The sequence below is a fragment of the Calonectris borealis genome, chromosome 3 (genome assembly GCF_964195595.1).
Source record: "Calonectris borealis chromosome 3, bCalBor7.hap1.2, whole genome shotgun sequence".
NCBI classification, from domain to species: domain Eukaryota; kingdom Metazoa; phylum Chordata; class Aves; order Procellariiformes; family Procellariidae; genus Calonectris; species Calonectris borealis.
The window spans coordinates 61,099,428-61,112,553 of NC_134314.1; the positions used below are offsets into that span (position 1 = coordinate 61,099,428).

General features: G+C 45.2%; 1 protein-coding gene across 2 annotated transcripts in view; it reads right to left on the bottom strand.

The window, feature by feature from the left end:
• The window catches only part of THEMIS (thymocyte selection associated), an 82,874-nt gene extending 72,695 nt beyond the window's left edge, over window positions 1–10,179 (bottom strand). For both annotated transcript variants that reach the window (XM_075145808.1, XM_075145809.1), the window contains exon 1: window positions 9,998–10,179. In XM_075145808.1, the coding sequence (XP_075001909.1) occupies window positions 9,998–10,088 (91 nt within the window). In that variant the 5' untranslated portion in view covers window positions 10,089–10,179. The remainder of the gene's footprint in view (window positions 1–9,997) is intronic.
• Window positions 10,180–13,126: the final 2,947 nt, after the last annotated feature.

Here is a 13,126-nt window from a genome sequence, read left to right on the forward strand (position 1 = left end):
AGCAACTGTGTTTTTGCCACTCAAGCCACAAAGAAAGTGTGAGACGTTGAAAATGTAAATCAAGTAACCTTAAGGACTGAATCTTTTTGATTTGAGAAAGATGTATGCAATATAATGCAAAAAACATTTTAGCAGAACCCAGAATAAAGCAGCTTGTTTACAGTGATCAAACAATGCCCCTGAAGGCTGTAATTAAAGAGCTTGTTGCCTTTGAATCCACCTTTTCTGGATTGTTACTTTGTTCAATAAAAAACATATTTATACCCTTTCATAAGCTCATCTCTAGTTTGACAATCCATATTAGCAACTGCTGTGATCACATCAAAGCAACCATAACAAATGGTTCAGTATCTCTTTCCTCCATCTTTCCTAAAATGCTAAGCAGCCACACCACCATCCTCCCTAACATGAGCCCTTTATTTGATTTATTTCTCATTATAGGTACAAGAAGAGTCTTTTTGTATTAAAAACAGCAATATAAAATATAAATACGGTGAATGCCTGAGATGGAGAATGTCATTCTTCATGTCAGGCCATATGACAGTATCACCGAGAGAAATACTTTATAATACAAGATAGAATAGCAAATATCTCAGTAATTTTTCCCTTTTTCTTCCCAGCAGCTTAGAGCCCCATTCAGTGACTGCTCTCGGAGTGAACACTTCACTGATGCTGGTAGGAAGTACGGCTCAAAATCAGGTCCATGACTAAACAGCAATAATACATCACTCGAATGTAACTCCCTTTTGTCGCACGCCCCTGGGCAGTGTAGCAAGGAGGGCTGGGGAGAGCAACGCAAACAAGACAAAAGGCTTAAGTAAGGTGGCACAGAAGACCATTCAGCAGGGCAGGAGCTCAAGCCCAGGCTGGCAGACTCCCAGTTTAACCGTCTGTCTGCTGTGTGTGCAGGGGGCTGCTAAGCACTTCCAAATATCCCCCATTCCTTTTTCTTCTTTTTTTTTTAACAAAGACCAAGCTTTTCTCCTACAAAAACAAATGACTTTGCAGGCCAAACACTAGGCATTGACTCCTTAGCCACATGAGTTTGAATCCTCGAAGGAAAAATTCTCCCTTTATCTCTCAGTAGCACCCACTGAATTCATTGCAGCTGGCAGGCTGAGCGGTCTTTGAAAAAAGATCCAAAGAACTGGGAACCTGGCTGCTTTGCAGGGAGATGAAAGATCTCCCGACATGTCCTGAAAGAGTGGAACTTTGTCCCAACGTCCTTTTCCCAGTGCTCCTTTCTCCACTATTATGTTGTCATCGGTTGCCCATATGGGTGCTGTCTTCCCAGATCAGAGGTGACTCTGTTTCAGGAGCCGGTGAAATGATTCTGCTTTCACATAAAGGCACAACTCCCTGGTGCAGCCATTCAGACAGAATTACAATAGCCTGCTTTCCCCTACGACATAGCTCAGCTGAAATCACAGGTTTATTAAGGCTGCTGCGGGCTCCCAAAGTAATATGAAGGGCATAATGTATCTATAATTAGTGTCAATAAAAAAGATATCATTCTTTATGGGCATTATTTGGGGGTTAGCCAATTGGTCAGAGTTTATGCTCTTTGGCAAGACGAGAGATCTATTTTAAAGTTGCAGGGAGGAGAGTTTTGCTTAATAACTTTAATCATATTATACTCTGATTAAGCAGTAGGAAAAAGCAACCAATTTCTGATGGTGAGAACTTAGGTGTCTTTTTTTTTCAGTCAAACACCTCCTGAGCACTGAAGATGCTAATATCAGCCTGCTAGATTTTCGCCACTAAACTCAAATAAACTAACATCTTGTGGGGAAGGTACAAAGAGGCTGAAATTCATATGCACAATGGCGAGCAAAGAAGGAAGCATGCCCCAGCTTCTCTCTCCAACCCCAGGCTGTGAGAGTGGCTGCAAATAGTATAAAGCACCTGCATGGCTTTAATCCACCCCTTCCTCCCTACCCCTAGAAGGTGCACCCACGGAGGGCGGGTGAGCCCAGTTCCCCCGTGCCCACAGGGTGCTCCAGAGGCCCAGGGGTAGCGATGGTCACAAAGGTGGCGTGAGTTTGAGAAGATCCTCTATCAAAAGACAGAGCAACTTACTGGGCTTTGTAACAGCTATTCTCTCTTTAACATGTCCTAAACAACAAAAATCTGCAGGTTTGGTCAGTCTGGGTCACAAATCCTCCAGGGAATTCAGCTGCTGAATTGCCATGGAGGTAAACTCCCATCAAAAGGCTCTGTGCAAAGAGGGCATCTTGTCTTGATCGTACCTAATTAGGCTGCAGAGGGTCTGATTTTTGCCAGCACGAAACCATCAAAAAACAAAAGCTGTAAGATTTATCTTTTGCCATATAAAGTCAAACTTTAAATGTCAAGTGCATTAAGCCATTTCAATCATAATGGAATTTTCTAAAAAATTACTTCTGCAGTTTCTGATTTATTTCTTTCTTGATAGGTTTATGGCCTTTTTTTCTTTTTTTTTAATACCTTCTTCTGATTCTCATCTATCCAGAGGGCTTGCGCTCTGCATGTGGCAGCAGAGTTTTGTGTGTGCAGCACCCACTATAATGGAAAGAGCAAGTGAAACCACAGCTCCAAAAGCAACATCTTTGACCTTTTGTTTGGGTTTACCCACACAAGTCAAAATTACTGCAGCAATGAAGAGAATGCCAAAAGCTGCTTTTGAACAGTATTAGTCACTGTTTTAGCTGTTCGTGATTTATTTAGTTTTATTCATTTTCTTTGCAGCATTAATTACTTTGACTTAAGGTATGTTTATTACAGTGTATGTTTAACAGTAAATGTCTGCTTTGTTGGACTGGGTTTAATTAAATTAATTTGCTTAAATTAATTTGCAAGATCAGTCCAGAGTGTTGAGCACTTTACAGGTAAAGCCCAGAACTGGAAACATGTTCAAGCATCTTCCCCAACTGAGATCACAGCACGCTGCCCCTTGTGCCATTACTGTGTGTCCAATGGAGCGAACCAGAAACAGTGAACCTGGACTAATGCCATGTTTCCTCATGCATAGATCACTGGAAGAAAAAATACTCCACAAAAGCCCTGTAACTCAGCAACGGAGCATGGTCATGGGCTTGTGTATCATGAGAAGTTTACCCCAGGATCTTCCCTCCCCTCTCATTTGCTATAGCTGTCCCCTTATCTCCCCAGAGCCCGAGTTTGTGAAAATTGTCTTGGTATTTTTTTAGGATGGCAGGTTCATGTGTAGGAAAAGAGGGCTCCTGCTGCTGCAGACCTCCTCACATCCCTGGAGGCCCAAGTGCAACAGCGGCCGGGGAGCCCTCTCCGCTGCAGGAAGGCAGCACGTCGAGGGCAGCTTCAGCCAGCCAAGGCAGGGGCTTGACCCCTGCGTCGAGACAAGCCAGGCAGTTTGGGTATTCTGCCCGCCTCCTATGCCATCCACAGAGAGGCTTGGAGCTGAATGTCATGGAAAGAAAACCCCCACAAAGAGATCCTCAAAACAACTTCGCCCTCAGCACCGGCTATCCAGGGTCAGATTTTGCTCACTCTGTTGGGATGAGTCATCCCATTGAGGGCAGCGGCATGAATAAAATGAGCAATATTTGACCCATAAAAGTCAGGTTTTGTTCTTATATTGCATTCACTGAAGAGCACTTTCCTTCTTGTTCAGAATAAAACATGGTTTTGAAGCAGCCTGAACAAGTACAGGAGAGTTTCAGTGGTACATATTAATAGAGAAAATTTACTAACATGCTCTGACTACTGACCACAAAAGAGAATCCAAACTATCTGTTACTCCTGCTGTACCTAGAGCTCTTGCTCCTAACTGCTCAATCAAGGGGAAGGGAAACAGCTGTGTTCAAGGGGAAAAACTTCAATTTTTACAGGCAGATTTGGCTTCTATCTCTGTAAAAAACGAGACAAATTAGCAAGTGCAAACACTATACTACAAATTTCACCAATTTCATGTGCAGTGCTGCCTTTGGCATGCACTCAGATGAGACTCCAGCCAGTAAATGCATAGGTCATTTTTATTGATCTTCCACCTCTAACAAATACAATCCTAATTATCTTCATCAAAGCTGTTCAAAGCTGTCCATGCTTTAGCCTCTGTTTAAATTGTCATGTTGCTTTTTATAAGAAAAAGTGCCTTTATTAATCCTGAAGAGGTGGCTTGCTTGTTTTATTCATACATGTTATAGACCACATATCCTAGCTTTCACCGACTCATTGGCTTGTCACACTGATAAGGGAGCAGGATTTCTTCCCTCTAGGTTGGCTTAAAAACAGTAAAAAAATTATTCCATCCTATATGATCATTTTCTAACTATTAGTGTTAAGAGAGATTTCTTGTCTAAATTAGGACTTGGGGCAGCTGAGACTTGATATACAAGGATTCCTCTTCTGCTCAGTTTGCCCAGCTGCAGTTACGGGGTTAACAGGACTTTTCGTAAGTGGTTCCAGCGCTCTGCTGCAGGCCAGCCCATCGCTCCCCTGGAAGGCTCACAGTAGCGCATGCTGGAAAGATGCTGTTTCCCAGTAACAGAAGCAGAAAGGGTGAAATTGAAACTGTAGAGACGGCGAGCGGGCGTGGGTACGCAGCCAGCAAAAGAGAGCCAAGGCGAACCATAAGGCGAAGCATGTTCATTTTCTTTATGGTTCACCAAAGAGAGTTTTGCAACGGAGCTATTCACGTTCACCAAAGAAGAAGCAAATCCCAAAGGGCTTTGTTTGGCATCACCCCTCAGGCATCTGTCAGAGAGCACCAACCAGCCACCCAGAGAGCACATCCCCACCTGGCACTACTGAGCATCTTTAACTGCCTTAGGTCTGGAAGGGCATTAACCAGGGATGTATGTGTGACCCCTCTGTTGTCTCTTCCCACCATTTTCTCCCTCCTTGCCTGGAGACCTGGCACTTTCCAGAGCCCCAGGAGAGGGAACAGAGAGGGGAGCACTGCACTTACAGCGTGCTGCTTCACGGCACTCCCAGCCTGCCGAGGTGGAGGCTGCTGGCTTACAGATCCCTTCTCCCCAGAGAAAGAGCACACAGCATAAACTTTCCCGATGAGTTTCGCGGGTCCATCATAAAGAGGAGATGTCCTGGCGCTACGATTCACGCAACACGTGCTGTTTTCGAACAGCTGAACTGCAGAGAGGAGCTACCAACTCTCCCTGTAATCTGGCAAGTCCCAATCCTTGGAGTTCTAATCTCATCGCTGATGTGTGCATTTTGCTTTAGGGGAATTAAAAAAAAAGGCAATGTGGGATTTCTATTTAGGCGGAGCAAAAATGGGAAGGCTGCAGGTAGGGAACATGGCTAGTGGCAAGAAACACCAACAGAATAGGTGCCTTGAGCAGTCCCACATTTTTCACAATTAGAGTTTGACACTTTTTACTGTCCTGCCACTGGTTAAATTAAGCCTGCAGAATATTAAATTCAATTACCCATAAAATAATTATATCAGTATTAAAACAGACATAATTTTTGCAACATAAAGATGAAAGCCCGTACTTGCATGCTATCTGTAAAAATCAGTGGTCATACAGTACGTAGCTCACTAAGCATCAATATTTACTAAAATGTTCAAAGAAAAATATTCAATCAATCAAATCAGTTTCCAATGGAGTTTCAGTATTTTTTTAATTTTTAGTAACGGATTTTAATAAGCTATTAAATTGTCAGTTACTTCAGTCTGCACTGTAGCTCCTTTCTAATCAGTGCTGATTACCAAGATATTTGTATCTGGCAAACTTGCTCTCATTTTATAATCGTTCTTATTCCCTTCAGAGATTCAACTCAACAGAGAGTCCAGTTTCTGTAGCAATGACTGCAGAGCCCAAAACAACTGCCCCGAGAGGCATCCCTGGGGTTTGCAGAACCACCCTCTCCTTCCACTTGTGTTTCTGCTTTCAAACCAGGGATAAGGGTAATTTCTCTGCTTCTGTATGTTCCTTTGAGTGTGATGAATGAAAAGCACTTTAGAAGAACTCGGGTCTGTTACTAAAACCCCGTGTTCCTGACCCTGCATAGTGTCGGACAGTCATAGACAGTGACTGCAGGTTGAGGCTCTGACTATGCAGCCACATGCTGCTGGGGGAAAAGGGAACTGGAAACACGGGAGTACGAACAAGCTCCTCAAACCTTGGCTATCCTGCCTGAGGCAAACTGAGCAAGGCTTCAACCAACCCCAAAGTCCTGCTGTAGCACGCACAACACTGATATCATCCCAGGGAAACCCTTCCCTCTGCTTCAGGCCAGGAACAGAGAGGTGAACAGGAACATAGCTTCCTCAGAAAGGTGTATTCACTACCAACAGCAAAAGTTCAATTGCCCGTAGCTTCTCTAGCTGAAAGTATTCTGAATGGAAACATGGTCTATAAAGTCCTGTCCATTTGCTGCTTGGGGAGCTGCAGTTAAATACGTCACATTCCCATTAATAGCAGCAGGAACATAATTTTTTATAGGCCAGTAGAGAGACTGATTCTGGAATGGGTGCACACAGCATATGTTTTCAACTTACTCTCCACCAGGAACTGCAGCAGGCAGGCTTGAGTCTGAAAAGAGACCTAGATGGCATTTGGTGCTACACGGGTACAAAGGCAGAATGGGATTTTTTAGAGCTTTTACCTTGCCCAAGGGCAATCAAATTCCCACTCTTTCTCTGGATCTTGACTTTGCAGCCTCTAGTAAAAATACCTTACCACATGGAAAAAAATACATCCATCTTTACAAAGACGTATAGCATTATGCTTTCCTTATGCTTCCAGAGGTACTGAAACTCTGTCAAGAGCAGTGAGGCTAATTTGCAAGTCACATATTTACTTGTAAAATCATCTCTACCTAAAAGTGCAGTGTGTGCAAAATATTGCTTCCAGATAGAGTAAATGAAGAGTTTCACCCCGACAGCACACAGTGCACCACAGAAGACCAGTGAATGAATTAGCTCCATCGTCTCCTTACCACCTAGATAGCTATAGCCTTCATTGGTTGGCTGCCGCAGCTTTGATGTGACAGCTCTAATGGATTTAGTAGATCGTTATTTACTCCAGTAGCCATTCTATGCAACTGGTTAAGCTGACATTAGGAAAGCTTGCACTTTTTTCTGGAGTTGTGGAGAGGGGGAATATACATAGAATGTACATAAGTACAAATTCTCGCTATTTTAAATTCTTACATCAGAAAATTAATCATCCCTTGTGATTGACCGGTTTCAAACAATTCCATGTAATGCTTTAAAAGTAAATCTTTTCCCTTACTATCTGTACGTTGTGCTGAGAATGGCTAAAGATTCCTATGAAATCCAACTCCATAAAACGGCTAGTCCAAGTAGGACTCAGCTGACCAGGCTGACTTTGTAGCTGGTTGGGAGCTACTACAATCAGTGTACGAATGCTCTGATTTGGTCGCTGCAACCATAGCAATAAGCCCATGTTCCCTGTCAATAGACCTGCCATTACCCACAATGTGATTGCTGGTGTACTGCATGTGGTAAGAGAAATTTTGATTTCTCTGTTGGGGGGGCGGGGGGATCCCTCTGAGGAAGGACGGAAGAATGGTTGTCCTAATGGAAATTCAAAGTGCACAAAGTGGTCCACTCTCCTGTTTAGCAATATAACAGGAGTTACTTCAGACTCTGAAGCACTACTCTCGCTTCAGAAAATGCAACATAAATCATAATGCAATCACAGAACAGTGTGTTCACCCCTGCTGCCAGGTACGGAGGGGAGCAAAATGTTCAGGAAAGATCTGACACAGGCAGAGAGCTCAGGGAGGGAGGGAGGGAGAGGAAGGAGAGTCTGGCCTGAGAAGATCTTTTGTAGCCCTAGATCCTGCACACCTCTCAGGCACAGCGTCTCGAGCATCTCTAGCTTCCTCTGAAGCAAGGAAGAAGAAGAGAGAGGAACCAACACAAGCCCGCTGGTGGACATGGGTGTTTCTAGGTACCTGCAAGTAGTCTGGGGATGTGTTGACTGTGAGGGGAAGGAGCCAAGTAGCACGTCTGTATCTGCCTTGCTCGTTGTATAAGAAACGCTTGCAGGTATGTTAGTGCTGCATCTAGCCTGCTGATGGAAACACGTATGAGTGCAACTGAGAGGAAACCACCGGGAGCAGAGGACAGGAAGAGGTGGTGCTGCTGAAGACTGAAGAAGCATCAGAGCAGCACAAGGGCTCTCGCGTTTAGTGCAAACATTCCTGGGTCTCTATAGCACATACCACCCCCTCCCCAAGGCTGTGCAGGCTCTTTTATTATAGACAGTCGTCAGCTAATAACTTTTTTCTCTCACATGCGAGGATGTTGCTGCAGAATGATCTGTGGGTTAAGTCTCCGTGGTTTTTTTCTCCTGGTGTGGAAAGGTTAACACAGTAAATAGAAGCACAAGCTGAAATACCTTGGCTCCAAAGATGCACTGGTATGAGTTTTACCATCCACCAGCAGCAGGATGCAGACTGTAGGAACTCAGAAATCTGCTGACAGCTGGGCTAACGTAATTTTATCATAGTATTTTGCATATACATATATATCTCACAGTATTTTGTGTACCCATATACATACATATATATACACACACACACATATACCTGTACATGTACGTACATGTAAATATATATAAAACTTGTATTTATGTTACCTCTGCTTCCTAGATGTGTGGAAAGAGGCAAAGACAGTGGCTACTCCAACTTAAGGAGGTGATCTTCCCATTTTTACTTTAAATTCCACGCTTCATCACTTAGGTAGTAGCCTCCTTATCAAGAACTTAATTTGGTTCAAGTTCTTGGGACATTTTAAAATGTAAAACTTGAACAGGCCACATGTCAAAGGTCAGAAAAAACCATATTTTCCAAAGTTTCTGGTAATTTTGGCCAAGTTCGTTTCCCAGAATGCCTTTTGTCTATCACACTATTCATGTGTCCCAGGCAGTTTCCAGAGCAGCTAGAATGGGCAATCAGGAGAACATGGACAATACAACACCATCACAGCTTAAGTACGCCCTTTCCCATTTTCCTTCAGCCCCAAGAGGCTGTTCTTGCCGAGGGAAGAGTCGCCCACCCCGGCCACAGTACCGCGATCACAGCTCAGACTTTCCATGGCCACAGCTAATGGCAGCCACCTCCTCTCCCCTCCTACTATGGAGCAGCATGGGGATTTTTGGATTAACGTAAAGATAGATATTGTGGATCCTGAAGCAGGTATTCCGCTGAAGCTGAAGCAGGCTTCAGCTCATTTCATAAAGCCCCTTCTGTTTTATCTATTGTGATCCCAAGTTTTCCCTTGCAGTGGCAGGGGGCTAACTTTCTTTTCCTAGAATAATACATGGGCCTGACATGGTGTTTTCACTATCATTAAAGTCCATGCCCTGACCAAGTGCAGAACTTTTCCCTCCAGTGCAAGTGGCTTTATTGTCCTTCCACTGTGTTTTGTGCACATGCAGAGCCCAGCAATAAAAACAACATAAAAAGATCTGCTGCAGGAAAACCCAGCAAAATATTGCCCCTGTGATGCTCTTGTCTGGCTCATACCCGTCCCTTCGTAGTGTTGCACACCTGAAGTACCCCTAAATGCAGAGCAGAACTTCAGGAAAACCTTGTGGTCCCTCACGGTCACTTTCCAGGTGCTCTGGTTCTTTATTTTTGAGACAGAGAGCACCTCTCCGAGACAACCCCAGAAGAGCAGAGCTAGATTTAATCAATTAACTTCTGTGAGGTGATTTGCAATTGCTGGATTGATGGCTCTGTGTTAGTGCAAAGCAAATTCATGACTCATTCCAGTCCTCTTTCCAGGATATAATGAGGAGTAACTATAGCTCCTTCTTCACTGCCTGTGAGAAGACCAGATGCACACCATATCAAAGACATCTCCAAAGCCATTGATCATTACGCTGGTTCTTCAAAGGGAAAATTGCAGCTGGCGGGAAACTGCTGGGAGACAACTCTGTCAGCATCCTCCCTCTGCCTCCCCGCATCCCGGTCCCAAGGGGGACCCGACGTCAAAGCCAGACTTGCAAAGCCCTACCAGAAAGCACCCAATGCTCACCTTGGAAATAGAAGCCTGACTGGATTTGGAGGACCCTGGGAAGGGCTCTGGGATCCAGAGAATGAATGAACTTCTCCAGGGTAGATGCCATGGTCCGCAGCAAAGCAGCATGTGGGTTTGGCACGTAAAGACCAGTGAAAAGCTTTTGAGGCAGCAGCACTTGCAGCCTGGTGCACGCTGCTCTCGGGAGAGCCGCGGGGCTCCGCGGTGGAGGGGAGGAGCGGTATGGGGAGGTACTTCTGCTTCCTCCCATCCGTGGTCGCTTCCTCCCACGGCTGCAGCTGGAGTGGGGTGAGGGGGGGATGCTGAGCCGCAGGCCCTGCCACCAGGCTGGGGTACCCGTGCCCACCGAAGGTCCGCGCCAGGCTGGGAGAGGTGCGGGGGTGCTGTAGGTTACTGGGCTTCAGAGGGGGCAGGGGGGTCTGCCACAAAACTCCATCTCGTCGGTGGTGGTTATTGGCCCTGTGAAGAGAAGGTACTGAATATCAGCCCTGCCTAAAGAGGGGAAAAAACATCATATCTGGGTGGTTTTTGTTTTGTTTTTTTCTTGGAGCACGGCAAAATAGTTTGGTATTTGTTCTCTTCATAACCACAAACAGCCTTTGAAGAAAAGAAATGAAACCATTTTGTCCTGATGCTTTTTGCTGCCTTAAATATTGTATCTGGATTTAAGACATGCAAATAGAATACAAATGACTTAATGTAAATGGACATTAAAACACAATGTTGTTATGCAAAATGGCCAAGATTTTTTAATGTCACCAGTGACTTGTGGGGCTTTGAATTTAAGATGCTGCAACTGGGAATGAATTTTAAGAGGCTACTGCCCAGTACCATGTGAAAATCAGACTGCACTGAGGGCAAGGCCACCGCGTTGGTCCCAACTCTGCTGCTCTGAGCCTGATCAAGCACTGTTATTGCAGCAGCACCCCTCTAAAGAGCGAGACCACGTAGCAAATAAGTGGCAGACTCAGATCACCAGGAAAACTGAAGTGACTGTGATTTCATGTTCCCTTACACCACTCTCCTGTCTCTCTGAGGTGTCAGGAAAAGTAGGAAGCATGACGTGTGACCAAACGGTGAGCGAGATAACCAACTGTTTATTTTCAAAAATCCCGGTAGCTGCATTTCATCTATATGTAATAATTTACAGGAGACAATATTACTCACTTATTAAAAACCTCACCTATTAAAACCCAAAAATGCTTATAGTGGGTGCCCCGGCCTTTGAGGTGCCAGGCTAACTGTGGGTTTTGAAGAGTTTGTTAACTTGGTCTTAACGAATATTGCTCCGGAGAGTGTGAAATAGGTTTTAGAAGCAGGGAGCCTGCAGGTGCAGAGCTCACTATTGCCAGTTGCTAATGCTGCAGGTGCTGCAGGCAAGATGAATAACAGGACTTTGGGTCTAGGAATGACAGGTATTAGTAAAAGCCAAACTAAAGAACATGCACAGCCAACCGCTCATCAACTATTTTAACACAAAAGATCCCTCATTATCCCCTCCCAACAACACACACTTGAAATTAAGCAAATATAATTGATTTGGGAGAGAGCTGGGGAAATCACACACATTCGGTGGTAATCAAAAGACCCATATTGTAAAAAGCTGGTTCTTACACGGTACAGAGCACTGAAATGTGTGAGTGGTTTCAGCTATTTCAGTGGGACATCTTTATACGTTTAAAAATTATGTATGCAACTAGCAAATCAAAGCCAATTTTCTTGATGTACCGACTCCCAAGGTTGTCAGGTATTGTGTCAATGCCAGCAGCTGGGCTTTACCTGTCCACATTGTTGTGGTCTATGGATAAAGAGACCCTAAGGCCATTTCTACTGTTCCTGAATTCGCTTCTATTTGGCTCTTCACTTTGATAATATTGCCAGGAACACCACCACAAAAAACATTTAACATGGACTGCAAACTCACATAAAAATTAATAACTGGTTTCAAAATCACTTGAATCCAACAAAGCAAATGCACAAACAGGCATAGATTTCATACAAGAAAAATCAGAACAAAACCTGTTTTATGTTGCTGAATCCAGCAGCCCAACAGCATGGAGGAGGAGGCTGCAGCTCCGTGCTCCCGGGGCCGACCAGCAGCATGTGCTCCCAATAGGCATGCACACACGCATACAGCAGTTATACACGTAAATACACTGCCAGCCACACAGATCAACCTAGACAGAAACCACAGCACTCACACAAGCACCAATGCTTCATCCTGTTCCCCTCTCTCGCTGATCCAGATGAAAGTCTGCTAGTGAGAAATATATATGTATATATGCGGTGTGGATCCCTCTGGTAGCTGATCTTAGGCACAGTCCACCCAGTAATTGGCCTCTGATCCTGCTGGCATACGGGCATGCGAGCAGCCCTTGAGGTGCAGGGCCCCATGCCAGTGGCTGGTACAGATATATAATAATACATAAGCACTTGGACACGCATACCTCCCAAGCCACTTGACCTGCTGGCACCCACACAGCCCTGTGACCCGTGGTCCCGCTCCAGCTGCTGGCACTTAGACCCCCATACGTACACACACGTGCGCACTCGTGTGCACACACACACACACACACACACAGAGGAAAATAATCAGAAATGGGGCTGAATGAGAAGCCAGGACGGGCTGCGCTGATGCGGCGCAGGGCATGGCCAGACAAGCGTACTGACCAGCAGCCTGCTTGTGTGCGACCAGCCCCTTTTATCCCCTTAAGCCCTGTATTTTCCCACCCTTGTTCCTCCCAAAACCACCTTGATCCCACCCTTTCTCCACCTTTCATTCCCCCCATAAACATCCCATAGTAAGTCTTGTACTTGTCTATTGCCCTGCACCCCATAGTGAGTCCCATACCTCTAAGCATAGCCCCCCTCAGTCTGTAAGGTGCTCTGGAGAGCCTCTCCCCTCCACTCATGTGGTGGTCTCATGCCCAGCTCATGGGGCTGATCACCTTCCTGTGACACCCTGGGGGGCTCTGGGCAGGGCCCCAGTTCTCTAATGGGTTACTGGGGTGCCCGGCTGGTGCTGTGCCTCTGTGCTTTCTCAGTGGGGAGATGAGCCATTAATGGGCTGATGGCTCTCCTGTAATGTGCCTGGAAATACCCTGGGCAGGGTACCTCTGGGGTTCC